This window comes from Paramormyrops kingsleyae, chromosome 10, assembly GCF_048594095.1.
Source record: "Paramormyrops kingsleyae isolate MSU_618 chromosome 10, PKINGS_0.4, whole genome shotgun sequence".
In the NCBI taxonomy this organism is placed as follows: Eukaryota; Metazoa; Chordata; class Actinopteri; order Osteoglossiformes; family Mormyridae; genus Paramormyrops; species Paramormyrops kingsleyae.
In genome coordinates, this window is record NC_132806.1 from 28,615,396 (window position 1) to 28,629,354 (window position 13,959).

The 13,959-nt window shown below is 43.0% G+C and overlaps 1 protein-coding gene across 3 annotated transcripts in view; it reads left to right on the forward strand.

Annotated features, from left to right (window-relative positions):
- klhl4 (kelch-like family member 4) overlaps positions 1-13,731 on the forward strand; it is an 84,970-nt gene extending 71,239 nt beyond the window's left edge. For all 3 annotated transcript variants that reach the window (XM_023797523.2, XM_023797522.2, XM_023797524.2), the window contains 7 exons: positions 1,171-1,383; positions 2,690-2,876; positions 4,923-5,147; positions 8,061-8,223; positions 10,306-10,518; positions 11,679-11,850; positions 12,365-13,731. In XM_023797523.2, coding sequence (XP_023653291.1) covers positions 1,171-1,383; positions 2,690-2,876; positions 4,923-5,147; positions 8,061-8,223; positions 10,306-10,518; positions 11,679-11,850; positions 12,365-12,424 — 1,233 coding nt within the window. In that variant the 3' untranslated portion in view covers positions 12,425-13,731. The remainder of the gene's footprint in view (positions 1-1,170; positions 1,384-2,689; positions 2,877-4,922; positions 5,148-8,060; positions 8,224-10,305; positions 10,519-11,678; positions 11,851-12,364) is intronic.
- Positions 13,732-13,959: the final 228 nt, after the last annotated feature.

Genomic DNA, 13,959 nt, shown 5'->3' on the forward strand with positions numbered 1-13,959 from the left:
GGTCATTTGAAACAGGCTGTAAAATACGTAAGTCATGCTTTGAAGCTTGACATATTTTTACCCATCCAGATTGCCACCGATGGTGTTCAATTTGCAAAAAGGCTAATAAATATTACGAAAGGCTAACGTAATGGGACACACTTTTTCAAAACCCAGACTGAGCTAGCTGCATTTCATATGAACTGCCGGTAGCATTTAAATGAAGGCTAATTTTGCAAATCAGCCTGTGCTTACAACCCAGGGGGTTGTTGTTGGACATGTTAAAATTGAAATCCCTTCACATCGATAAAGGCAGCCCATTGCAAGTGACCCCAGATAAGACCTGAAGGGCTGCACACATGACTGATTGCAGAGAGGCAACGTAATTCAGGGGATTGCAGCAATCAATAGTACGGCTCATACATCTCATCTATGAGATACTCTGTATCAGCGTTAGTGTCAAATGGCTTGTATAGATCACTAAGCCTCACTTCATGTAATAAATGAGAGAATGAAATTGCGTAAAGGGGGCGGGCAAGCGGATCTCGCTCACTTTCCTGATTTTCTCTTCTGTACCTGGACATTACTGATGCAAGGCAGCCGCACAGAGCAGCATGGGCCTGTGCTTGGAGCTTGTGGTGCAGGCCAGCGATGAAATATGATTCTAAAACACTGACCAAATAATGACGTTAACTTGTTCAAGGAATGTAAAGTAGGTATGCTAAGTGGCCTTCTTAAATAGCTTGTAGCATATGACTGTGTGTGTGTGTGTGTGTGTGGATTATTTTCATATTACATTGTGGGGACCAAATGTTCCCTACAATGTAATAAAAACCTGTTATTTTGATGTTGTGGGGACCATTTTGTCAGGTCCCCACAAAGATCTGTGAATGCAATCAAAATTGCCAAAAATCTGATATTTTGTTTGGTTACTTATGGTTTAGGTTAGGGCTGGGTAGGGGTTAAGGTTGTCATGTTGGGATTATGGTGTGTGTGTGTGTGTGTGTGTGTGTGTGTACATCCCATCCAGGCTGTACCTCAGCCTTGTGCTTTTTTATAAATGCAATTCTTTAAACCTGTGATGTGTATTATCTTTTATTATCTTTATTATCTTTATTTTCTTAAAACAGAAAATATTGTGCATTGAGTGATTACAGCCTAGCCCCCCCCCCCCTCCCCACACCCCTGCAGGAGCATTTCCTTGAGGTCATCCAGAACCAGGAGTTCCTGCTGCTGCCCACTGTGGAAATCGTAAAGCTCCTGGCCAGCGACGACATCAACGTGCCCGACGAGGAGACCATTTTCCAGGCGCTGATGATGTGGGTGCGGAACGACGTCCAGCAGCGACAGCAGGACCTGGGTCTGCTCCTGTCCTACATCCGCTTGCCCCTCCTGCCGCCCCAGGTGCATTGAACAGACCGAATGGGTCATTATTAGATTCAAATAAACCATCATATACGGTACCTAAAATCACGTGACCCTCACTTTTATTCCAGACCTGTGTGATTAAGAAATAAGGTACAGAACCCTGACTTCCCATGAATAACATGTAATCTGTAAACACAGATGGCACCACTTATATTAGTTGAGCTTATTAATGGTTTAATGTATCAGTGTTGCATTCAGGCAGTGGTTGTTAATATTGCCACTTTAAGCCCCAGGAACGGCCCATCTGTAGCACCCTTGAGCAAGGTACAATTCAGCTGCTTAAACTAGTAAAATTGTATGCTGCTTTGATTAAGGTACTTTAAACGCTTCAAGAGTTCCTTCCCTATTGCTTGATTTTGAAAAGTTAGCATGGCTTTGAAACATGAGGGCCTAAACTCAATCAAAGGAATTTATTTTCAAGTTTGATGTGGAAATGGAGGTACCGTCTTATGATATTTTACTTATGAGATGCTTAAATTTAAACAAATAAAACTAAAGACTACGTAAGTAGCTACATTAAAAACTGAAGAAGCAGCTATATCAGCTTTGCAAGGCGCGGATATGGATTGCAATCTCTGGCCCAATTCTGGTGGAGCAGAGTAAAAGGATTTCTGTGTAGGAAACGGGAAATATCAATCACAATTTGCCCGGGAGGGAAGATTTCTCATGGTGTACTGCAGCCAAAAGTAGCTACCTGAGGCGTACCTGAGTCTTATCGCATTCGCAAGGTGTTCGTGTCCAATTGTGGAATACGCTTGGACTCTGCAGAGCCGACAAAAAAATGAATTTTCTATCAACAGATAAAGATCTAACAGCTGGAGAAAAAAAACATCGATTTTATGGAATTCCGATTGTGGATGAATTGCGGTTTTTCGCTGCACAAAGCGTTTGGGCTGTCCTACGTTGACATCTGAGAAGTAAACAAGGATTTGAAGGGTTTGATAAGTGATGGAAAAGGTTACTTCTTCCTTACTGCTGTATGTCTAATATCCTCCACAGTGAGTTCATAGCACATCTGAAGAAAACCCTGACGAGTTTATTTTTCGTACATATAAAAATATGTCTATCCTACATTGATTGACTGAGCATGAAACTTACTTCCGAATTTTCTATATATTTCAAAAGATCTAGTTTAAGTATTCAAAGGACCTTGAATTTTTGTGCCATTTTGCTATTCCTGAAAGTAACAAGTCAGCATTTCATGCTGTCTATCTTTTTTACTGTGTCATTCCATCTGCAGAACTTCAATGGTGTAATCTGGTGTGATCTTGTTCCATTTCAGCTTCTTGCTGACCTGGAAAACAACAAGATGTTCTCAGATGACTTGGAGTGCCAGAAGCTTCTGATGGAGGCTATGAAGTACCACCTTCTTCCAGAGCGCCGACCGATGCTGCAAAGTCCGCGGACGAAGCCTCGCAAGTCCACAGTGGGGGCCCTCTACGCCGTTGGGGGCATGGACGCAACCAAAGGTCAAAGCTCACTCGTGAATTACATCCGGTTGTCGTGAAAAATCAGTGTAGCCAATCTATGCATAAATAAGCAGAGTAGCAATGCAAGAAGTTGAAAGACAAATGATGGAGTGTTCATTATTACTGATGTATAACAGGGACTAGATCCCCTAGATCAAGGGTCTCAAACTCCAGTCCTGGAGGGCCGGAGCCCTACACAGTATTTGGTTCACCCTCATTTAACACACCTGATTCAACTCCTTGTGCTAATTACCACACAGCTCTTGAGCTGAATCATTTGTAGTGGAAGGGGGAAAGAACTAAGCTACACATGGCTCCGGCCCTCCAGGACTGGAGTTCGAGACCCCTGCCCTAGATGAACAGCATTGCACTTTACTGTTCTTAATTGTCGGTATAGCAGTAAAAATCTTGAATGTGGTAAGCTCTGAAACTGCTTTTAACTGTTAAAAACATTTTATTGCTTTGACCAATAGGCCCAACTTCCTGCCTGTGTATTCTATTTAAAATTCCTAAGTGATGTACTGGCCGTCTCGCCAAAATGAGGAAACGTTTGTTTGGAAGGAAGTCACGCACCGTTTTTTGGGGTGTGCTCCAGCATCCTCTTTGTCTGGCTTTGTGGAAGTCCAGAACTGGAAGTAGGATGTTCTTGAAGTCACGTCGGAATGCGTGGTCATTCTGCGATGACAATGACATTTATTGAGGGAGAATATAGGGCAGTTTTTTTTTAAAACAAGTGTTTCACTCTGTATTTATTTGTACACACTTGACTAAGTGTAAGGAATTGATAGTGCCCCAGTTCTCACCAATCCTTGTTCTGTCGGTGTTGAGTTTGCGTGAGGCTTCTTCCTGCTCTCCAAAAGCAGGTGATTAGGCAGACCGAGGTCTTTAAAGTAATTAACCTGAAAGGCTTTTCGTACTGCCACCTCTTATGCCATAAAAGAAGCCAACTAAAAATCTCTGTGCCTCAACGTCATGTCAGATATTTCTTAGAAGAAACACTGGATATTTGCTATTGCCTCTGCAAAGTATTTCTTCCAAATATTGCCAGAATTAAACAGTAATTGGAAAATGAGATAACTGAATCTTATTATAAAAATGAGCTATTTTAGTGTATGATTTATGAAGGTCAGGAGAAGAAACATATTTATCCCATTTAAAGATGTCCTAAGGAATGACAATAAAATGTCTTGCAAAAATGTATTTTTTATTTTTTTTATATACTATTGCAATCAATAGTCAATGCAACATGTCTCATCTTTGTGTTTTATGGGGAACTTGTTTTTAATCTAGGAGGAATGCAGCAGAAGAAAATGAGCTCCTGCTGCATTTTTTTCCCTCCCCCTGGGGGGAAAAGCTGCATCACACCACAGTGCATCGCAAACGTGACACGTTAGAAAGCGCTCTTTCCTCACTATGTGAAACATACAGTACAGCCGATACTGTCCCCCGAACGCACGAGCGATTACGTCCCTTTTGTCTTCGCTCGATTAGCTATTCCTGCTGCAGCAGCCTTTGCTGTTTGTCAAAGAAGGATGCGGAAGAAAAATATAATTGAACGATTAGAGCTGCAAGCCAAGTCCCCTCTAAATGTGCTCCGGATGCGCTAATCACGCGGCGGCCGAGACGTCTTCTCCCTTTAAGTAATTCCACGCGGCTCACAGTATAAAGCTCACGTGGCAGCGCGCGCCATTAATGAAACATAAGGCATTAGCAGCGCAGTTGGGACGTGCTGAAATTATAACAAGTGGCTCCGATCCATTTACCAAGGACAAGGCTGCTACCAGTAACTTTTAAACAGTTTGTTTCTGTTCTGGAAAATATTACCAATGCCCAGTTTTAATTTGAAAGTTCTCTTAATTTGAAGTTCTCTTACACAGCTTATGTGAATGGTGCAAATGACTGCTGTAGTGTTGTGCTAACAATGCAACGGTTGCGGGTCCAAATCCCTGTCAGCACACCTGAATTGTAATGAAAGTATCAGTTTGATGTAAGTAAATTAGGCTTAATTACAAAAAAAATGATTTTTAGTCTTGTGTATATGTCTAGGTTCCACTACGATTGAGAAATATGACCTGAGGACCAACACGTGGATCCAGGTCGGCGTCATGAATGGGCGGCGGCTGCAATTCGGCGTGGCTGTGATTGACAACAAGCTGTACGTGGTGGGGGGGAGGGATGGCCTGAAGACCTCCAACATGGTGGAATGCTACAACCCCATAAGCAAAGTGTGGGCGACTATGCCTCCCATGTCCACTCACAGACATGGATTGGGTGAGTTTTTTTTTTTTTGTAAATAATGTACTAGAGTAAATATGGTAATCAGCTAGAGCAGTGTTTCCCAACCCGGTCCTCAGCGACCCCCAGCCGGTCCATGTTTCTGTTCCCTCCAAGCTCCCTGTCAGACAGTCTGTATTCTTGCTCCCTCCCATTAAGTTGGGAGGGAGCAAAAATGTGGACTGTCTATGGATCCCTGAGGACCGGACTGGTGAGCTACAGGGTGACTGAAGTATTTTGTCTGTAAAAGGCAGTGGGTGATTCTGTAGGGCAGTGTTTTCCAGCTTGGTTCTCATCACACCATCTTTTCAATTCCAGCAGAGCTGTTCATTAATCTTGATTAAGCTTGATTGATTGAATTGATTCCTGACATTAACTGAATTCAATAATCTTTTCAATGAAATATTTAAATAGGGAAAAAAAATCACCTGAAGCCAAAGTTAACTATTTATTACAATGTTTCAGATCCAGGCATCCAGGCTATTCATCATTTTTAATGTTTCAGGATATCAATGATCTTGCCACCATTGTTAGCTGAACAACAATTAAAGGACTGTATCATTTCAGTAAAATGCCTTGTATATATTGCATGTCATATTGTATTTTGTTTCAGCAATGATCAAATTAAAGGAAACATTTTTAACATCTTTGCATCAACAACTGATTAATATGGATTTAAATACAAAATGTGTTAAATCATCTAAAGCAGGGGTGGGCAATCTTATCCGCAAAGGGCCGGTGTGTATGTAGGTTTTTGGGATAACCTGTAGGTCAGCTGTTCATACCCAAGTGTGAGGACTCTTCGGCCAATCAGTCCTCTAATTATGGAGTTGCAGCGAAAACCCACATACACACTGGCCCTTTGCGGATAAGATTGCTCACCCCTGATCTAAAGTAACATCTTAAGTCACATGATTTACAATGTGGGATGCATTCCATTAATATCTCAGTCGAGCCTAATTAATTAGGTGGACTGATCACCAGTGTTCACACTGAGCTGCAGGGACCGTAACTGGAAAAGGCTGCTGCTAATTATTGTTGAATGTTTATAAATGAATAAAGACAATTACAACTGATGCTGCACTTTTTTTTTCTGCTGGAGAAATGTTAAAAATGTGAATGGACCGACTCATTCTCTGTTTACTCAAGATCTGAGAAGCCCTGTGACTGTGAAGCCAGCCCTGACTTTAGGCTCTGAGCATTATCTCGATCTTTAACAATGACTTGCGGAGTGGATGGCGATAGCAGTTTAGCTGCGGTTCAAAACGCCAGAAAAACACACACTGTGTCTGGGCCAGAGCCCAGCATCAACAATGGTGCCGCGCTGCACACATTTCCTGTTTGCAGAGCATGATTGTAATAACAACAGGGAAGTGAACAACCTCTGCTGCCCTCGAACAGAGTGAGCGGGTGCACCTACTGTAGGTAAATATCGCCCTCCAAGGCGCCGAGCTCTTGGTCCTGTGAGCATCGCCCCTTTCGTGTAGGGCTGCAGTAAATCCACACAATTATCTTTCAGTGAGAAACATCCACCTACAAACTATGAAATCATATGCCACAGCACACCACCTCAGCAACTCAACAAACAACCATAAAATAGGTGAATTCCCCCCCCCCATCACCGCTTACAGTGAATTTTAGGTTGCAGTGTGGGCTACGCTTGACCCAGCAATGGTAATGCTAACCCCAAATTAATGATGAGGGTAAACATATGGAAAGGTTTCTCAGTAGCGCCGTGGCACTGAGTCATTCTCAGGTTGTAGATGTGGGGGCGGTGTGGTGGTGGTTAGCACTGCTGATTCACACCTCTGAGAGCAATGGCCGCATCTCCACCATGGCTCCATGCGTGTGGAGTTTGCATGTTCTCCCCGTGGCATTTCTTCTGGGTGCTTTGGTTCCTACCCCCATCTCCTCCCCAAGAAGCCAAAAACAGACTGAGGTTAATAGAAGTTACCAGATTGCCTATAGGTGTGAATGGTGTGTGAGTGTGTCCTGTGATGGGTTGGCACCCCATCCTGGATTGTTCCCTGCCTTGTGCCTATACCTCCGGGACAGGCAACCCTGAATTGGATAAGCAGTTACACAAAATGGATAGGGAGATTTAGACACACATTATTTTAGGCATCTAGCTCATGGGAGTGCTACACAAAAATATTCTGTGCAAGACCAAGATATCTCATTGATTGGTTCACCTCCTCTGCAATTTGATTGGTTATCTCTCTGAACCAATCATTTTTCCTTCTGCCATCAGAACATTTTGTGTAAGTAAAACTCGCACAGGCTTAAATCCACAAGTGCTCAGTTGTAATCTGGCATTTTTGGCTGTAATTTCAGGCATTTTAAAGTCCTCGAGCTTCTCGAGAATCAATGTCAGGAGTCAGTGTCAAACGAGTGAGAAACGTCTCCCGATCCAGATTTACAGCTTGGCCGGGAAGGGAGAGACTCACGGGGTGAAAGCAGCCAGCGGGCGGGAGCAGCATGAATCTTTAATGGTTGTTCTTGCATGACTCGGAGGCTCTGTGTAATCAGGTTTGGGGCTTGGGGATTGGCTCTCTCGCAGTCGATTGTTTACGGCCTTCAAATATTCATGCTCAAGATGTTGCATCTGTGAAGAGTCGCCCAGCTGAATGCCAACGAGTCATCGTTGCTACACTGACACCCGAGACACCTGGATTATTTTTTTAAGGGGACAGAGGAAAGTGGTCCCAGGATTGCTGGCTTGTGATATCTGCCCAAAGTTTAAGCACAGTGTGCTGAGTGGAGGGGAGGCCAGCTTCAGCGTTCGACTGTCGCTTGGGACTGATATCCATCGAAATCTGCGTTTACTTTACCCGTCTTAATCCCTGCAGCCCTAAATTGTGAAAATCTGACCCCGACATGACTGAGCACTATCCTGTGTCCCCTGCACAGGGATCGCCGTGCTGGAGGGCCCGATGTACGCCGTTGGAGGCCACGATGGTTGGAGCTACCTAAACACGGTGGAGAGGTGGGACCCGCAGGCAAGGCAGTGGAACTACGTGGCCAGCATGTCCACCCCCAGGAGCACCGTGGGAGTCACCGCCCTGAACGGAAAGTATGTCCCCCACCCAGCTCCTGAGCCGTTCACCTCCAATAACCAATAATGGCCATGCGGCATCCTTACAGCGTCGCTGCTTAACTGCAGCCTCTAACCAGGCAGCTTTCATTGTTCTGTCTCCTGAGTAGCTAGAGATAAGGCAGGGACACATTTGCCAGGAAACAGCCTCAGATTTAAGTCCAGGCTACAGAGGCCGGCATTACTGTGGCTTTAATCTAGGGAATTATTGAACAGTGGGAAATGGAAGGATTGAGTCATAAGAAATGGCTAGATAAAGAAGCTGAGGAACAATCGGCAAAGTTTCGCTATAGGACCTGCTTTATTTGTATCAGTACTGCTACTTGAAGACAAAAAAGAAAAATCAATCTTATATGTGCCTTTTTCCCAGGCTAGCAGAGCGCTAGTCTGACATTAGCCTTGGATATTCTGCACACTCTGTCCTTATTGTTTGACCTGATGGGCGCTCTCTACCGCGGTGTAAATTAAGTGTCACATCAGCGCGCTGTTTTTTTTATTCTCTTCTCGGGATCCAGTCCAGAGAGAAAACAGGCCGAGTCCCTGATGAATTTCACTTTGAGACGACTTTGAAGGGCTCTTCCCTTTTGTTATTTTAGACCCTGCCGGGGGGGGGGGAGGCACGCTTGTTTTGACGCAGAACCGAAACTAAACCCTCCCACCTTTGCATTCAGTGGACATGATGGGTTGTAACAAACTTCCCCCCCGACTGACAGCTCATCAAGTGCCTTGACATACGGGTCGGCGAGGCCTTAAGAAAAGGTGTTTCCTCCAAACCTGCTTCCCTTCAAAGCTACAGGGAGCTTTGAACTTCAACCCTGGCTGGAAAAACAGCGTTTAAAAGACTGGAGAAAAACATCCTCTGGCCAGGACCATAAAATGGCCAGTTTTTGCATCGCTGTGGTCTTTGTTTGCCTCATTTTATGCCTTATTGACAATGTTCTGGCATTTGCCCAAGTTAGGAAAGAAAACACATAAAACCAAGACTTGCATTAAAATCACTGACTGAAACATTTATTCGGTCCAGATTGGACATAAAATATGGTTATTGCATTTCTCAGTGTCGTATCCTGTGAATTATGTGATTGGACTTTGAGTAAGAAACTAAAAAAATGTACATTTCATCCTTGAGAGCTGACACTTAATCGTGTTTTTCAAATGTTTGTTTGTTTTTGTATAGCACCCTACCTAATAAAGTTTTAACAAGAGCATTATCACGGTTAATATAATGCTGTACTAAAAATCTAAGTGGAATAAAGCCAGATGAAAATACAGGAGTGGAAATAAAAGCGTGATAATCAAGGTCAAGGGCTGCCCCTCCAAATATGTGAACTTCATGCAGATTATGTTAATTTTAAGTAGCTCATTCTGCCAGTGAATAGCATGTTAGCGTATTGCTCATGTGATATACCTGTGAATAGCACGTTAGCGTATTGCTCATGTGATATACCTGTGAATAGCACGTTAGCGTATTGCTCATGTGATATACCAGTGAATAGCACGTTAGCGTATTGCTCATGTGATATACCTGTGAATAGCACGTTAGCGTATTGCTCATGTGATATGCCTGTGAATAGCACGTTAGCGTATTGCTCATGTGATATACCAGTGAATAGCACGTTAGCGTATTGCTCATGTGATATGCCTGTGAATAGCACGTTAGCGTATTGCTCATGTGATATGCCTGTGAATAGCATGTTAGCGTATTGCTCATGTGATATACCAGTGAATAGCACGTTAGCGTATTGCTCATGTGATATGCCTGTGAATAGCATGTTAGCGTATTGCTCATGTGATATACCAGTGAATAGCACGTTAGCGTATTGCTCATGTGATATACCAGTGAATAGCACGTTAGTTTATTGCTCATGTGATATACCAGTAAAAAGCACGTTAGGTTATTGCTCATGTGATATTCCTGTGGACAGTACGTTAGCATATTGACGGTGCTGCGTTGCTCAGTATGCTGTTTCAAATTTCTATCCACAGCGTTAGCATTGATGTATATATTGAACTTGAACATCCCTTGTGGAGAATCATAAGCCTTCCTTTGTCTCCCCTCAGACTCTTTGCGATCGGAGGTCGCGACGGAAGCTCGTGCCTGCGGTCAATGGAGTGCTTCGATCCCCACACCAACAAGTGGAGCACCTGCAGCCCAATGACCAAGAGGCGTGGTGGCGTGGGAGTGGCCACATACAACAATTTTTTGTATGCAGTCGGCGGCCATGACGCCCCTGCGTCCAACCACTGCTCGCGGCTGTCAGACTGCGTGGAGAGGTAGCTAGCGCTCCTTTTCACACTTACACTGCCAAGTGCAGATTTTTTGTTATGAATTTGTACAATATGCACTAATGAATTTTATACTTCTGTAATTAATGAATTATATATTTGCAACTTTTACTCATTTTCTTTATAATAAAAATTAATAATAAATAAAAATAATTAAAAATAAATAAAAATAAAATGATAAATAAACAAAATGATGGAAAATATATAAAAAAATATTTCTTAAAAACAAATAAATAATAGATTAAAATGATAAATAAATAAATAATAAAGAAGCATGTGCAAATTGATGGGAGACAGAATTGCATGCATGGCTTTCTGACACAGGGCCTCAGACTCCGCGGGTAGCCTCACACCTCCAGGGTTAGGGACTCGACGTCTGACTCTGTCCTGTGTGTGAAATTTACACTTTCGCCTCATTTGCGTGGGTTTCCTCTGGGGACACCAGTTTCCAGCAATCCTAAGATGCACAGTTAGGCTAACTGACATTTCAAATAGTAAGTGAGTGAATGAGAGTGTGTGTGTGTGTGTGTGTGTGTGTGTGCCCGGTGACAGACTGGAACCCCCTCCAGGGAGTATCCCAACCTGGTGCTGCCTGGGATAGGCCCCACATCTTTCCATCCCCTATCCTACAATCCTATTCAGCATAAGCAGCTGGAAGATGGATAGATGGGTTATAGTGCCCTCTGCTGTTAATAGTGAGAATACAACAGAGTTAGTCTTTCTGCCTATGTTCTGTAACCTATAAGGTTATGGTGAATCTGGAGCCTTATCCCTGAAGGATAGGGGATGAAGTCTGGGGACACACTGGACAGGCTGCCATTCCAGCAGGCAACACAAACACTGACACACTGTGGCCAATTTACAGAGGCCAGTTTCTGTAACATAGAAGGATAAGCACACAAACATTAGAAGATTCCAAATGTCCCACTGATCTGAGGACTGGCTGTTGAAACCTTGCAGGTCTGAGGCTACACTGTACATCACTATGTTACCTAAGGGGAAAAAAATGCTGATTGTATATTAATAAGCTTTGCAAACCTGTCCACTATTAGTATTATGAATTTTAAAAGCTTGAGTAGGATTGTGATTTATGTTTACTTTGGAGGAAATGAATAATCTCTTACATGAAATATGCGCGGTTTTTGCAGGTATGATCCAAAGACAGACGAGTGGACCACCATGACTCCCCTTGGTGTCCCTCGTGATGCTGTAGGCATCTGTCTCCTTGGAGACCGACTATATGCTGTGGGTGGATATGACGGGCAGTCGTACCTGAACAGCGTGGAGTCTTACGATGCGCAGACCAATGAATGGAGAGAGGTAACTTCAGCCAGATTTATAACTAACCCACCCAATTACCACCACGGTCGTCATTGCCCTTGTTGTCAGGTGACTTCCATCTATGCAGCCACATGCACCATCATCTTCTTCAGCATTTATATGTTGACAAAGCCTTTCAAAGTGAAGGTATGTAGGCCAATACACGTATGAAAGCCGTGTATGAAAATTGCAGTCAACCTCAGGACTCCTACTGTATTTTTGAGATTTCATTCAATGTCGCAGGATACGTTTTGAATCAATGACTTGATCTTGATAATGGATTGAAAATAATCCAGCCATCCATTCATCTTCCATAACGATAACGTGCACAAACTCCACTGAATCACAACCCGGACAGCATGTGGCCATAGTGCAACCCACAGACTCACCACGTCTTGAGGACTGATGACAAATAATGTCAGGCAGCATGGAAATGCATGGAGTGGCGATTGATCCGTGTCATGATTAATCCGTAGAAGGTGCAGTTCACTCAAACAGTCTTCTTACCTTTTAGGAGGTTCCTTTGAACATCGGAAGGGCGGGTGCCTGTGTTGTAGTTGTCAAATTACCATAACAAAAAACACGGCACCCTTTCTGCTTGGAAGACTCTCTCATCATTCTGAACGCAAGGGGCGGAGGAGAGTGGAGACGGCAGGCCGACTAAAACAACATCATCAGCACTAACGTGGTGGGGATGACATTCCACAGCAGGTCACCTTTCAATGCACTGGGACGTAGACCAAATCTGTGTTTTTCTTTTTTTCTTAGAAGAGATGCAGTTGAATGTAATAGCGTATGTGAACTGGACGCTGAAATCTAGAAGCTACTTAAAGTGTAAGATACACAAATCATTTGCTGGAAGGACGATGAGTCATTTGATGCTTCAGCTGAGCGTAACAGAGCTTATCAGGCAAAGGAAACGCAACATGCAACGCGTAGAAGAGCAGGTGTAAAACGCACCTAGAAGCAACTGTGCGACTGAAAACATATAAAGGTGTATATACTTAACACGTTAGAAAAAAAACATGGAAAACCCATGTAAATAGAAGACCATTGACTATAATCACTTTTAATAAACAAATACTGTATAATTTCATAGGCCAGCTCACTACGAATCATATTGCTTTGTTACTCTGTATTCCCTTCACTTAGCCTAGTGTTTCTCAATCCGGTCCTCAGGGACCCACAGATAGTCCATGTTTTTGCTCCTTCCGAGCTCCAAGCTGGGAGGAAGCAAAAACATGGACTATCTGGCAGGGAACTTGGAAGGAGCAAAAACATGAACTGACTGTGGGTCCCCAAGGACCGGATTGGGAAACACCGATTAGTCTCTTGAAAAGAGAATGGAATGTTCACCTTGTCTTGCAACTTTTTTTCTTTTCAAGTATTACTTGCAAAATGAATTTTTAATTCTCACCATGTATTGGGACGAACACTGGATCACTGTGAATATTTTACGTACCTGTTACCTATTTTTGAATGCGTCTATGAAAAACAGTCCAGAGCGAGAAACACTCGCACACCATCTCAACTTAAAAACTCTGTGGGACACAAAGACATCTGATGTCATAATGATTTTAGAAACACTCTTAGGGAAAGACAGCCGTGGTTTTGGCAGGAAAATAACTGGATGTTTTTCGTTCTTTGAAAAGAAGCTGTTTTCCAAGTAGCATGACAGCCTTCAACTGAATCACACCAAAGCCATTTACACAAGTGTCTGAAGTGTCCTGTCTTATGAAAAGTTTACAAAATAGTGAATATTCAATTATATCATATTGATATTTTGCATTACTGTATAGTTTTTCGCGAGTTCGCCGACAACTGCAGTCATGTATATAAACTCATTCCTACTTCATTGTATTAAAATCCATCACAAATAGATTTTTTCTCTCCCTTTTTTGTGGAATGCTGCCTGAGACTAACCTTGCTTTTATTTACATCCTCCATGTTGCTTATCCAGCTCGCTAGCAGATACTGCTTGTGACTTAAATAGGTATTATATTTGTGATCAGGACGTCACGCGTCACATGTGCCAATGTATCCACATGTTGCCATATATTAAGGCCCGTCATATTTCATTTTGGCAAATGATGCAGCTAAGCAAGGGAT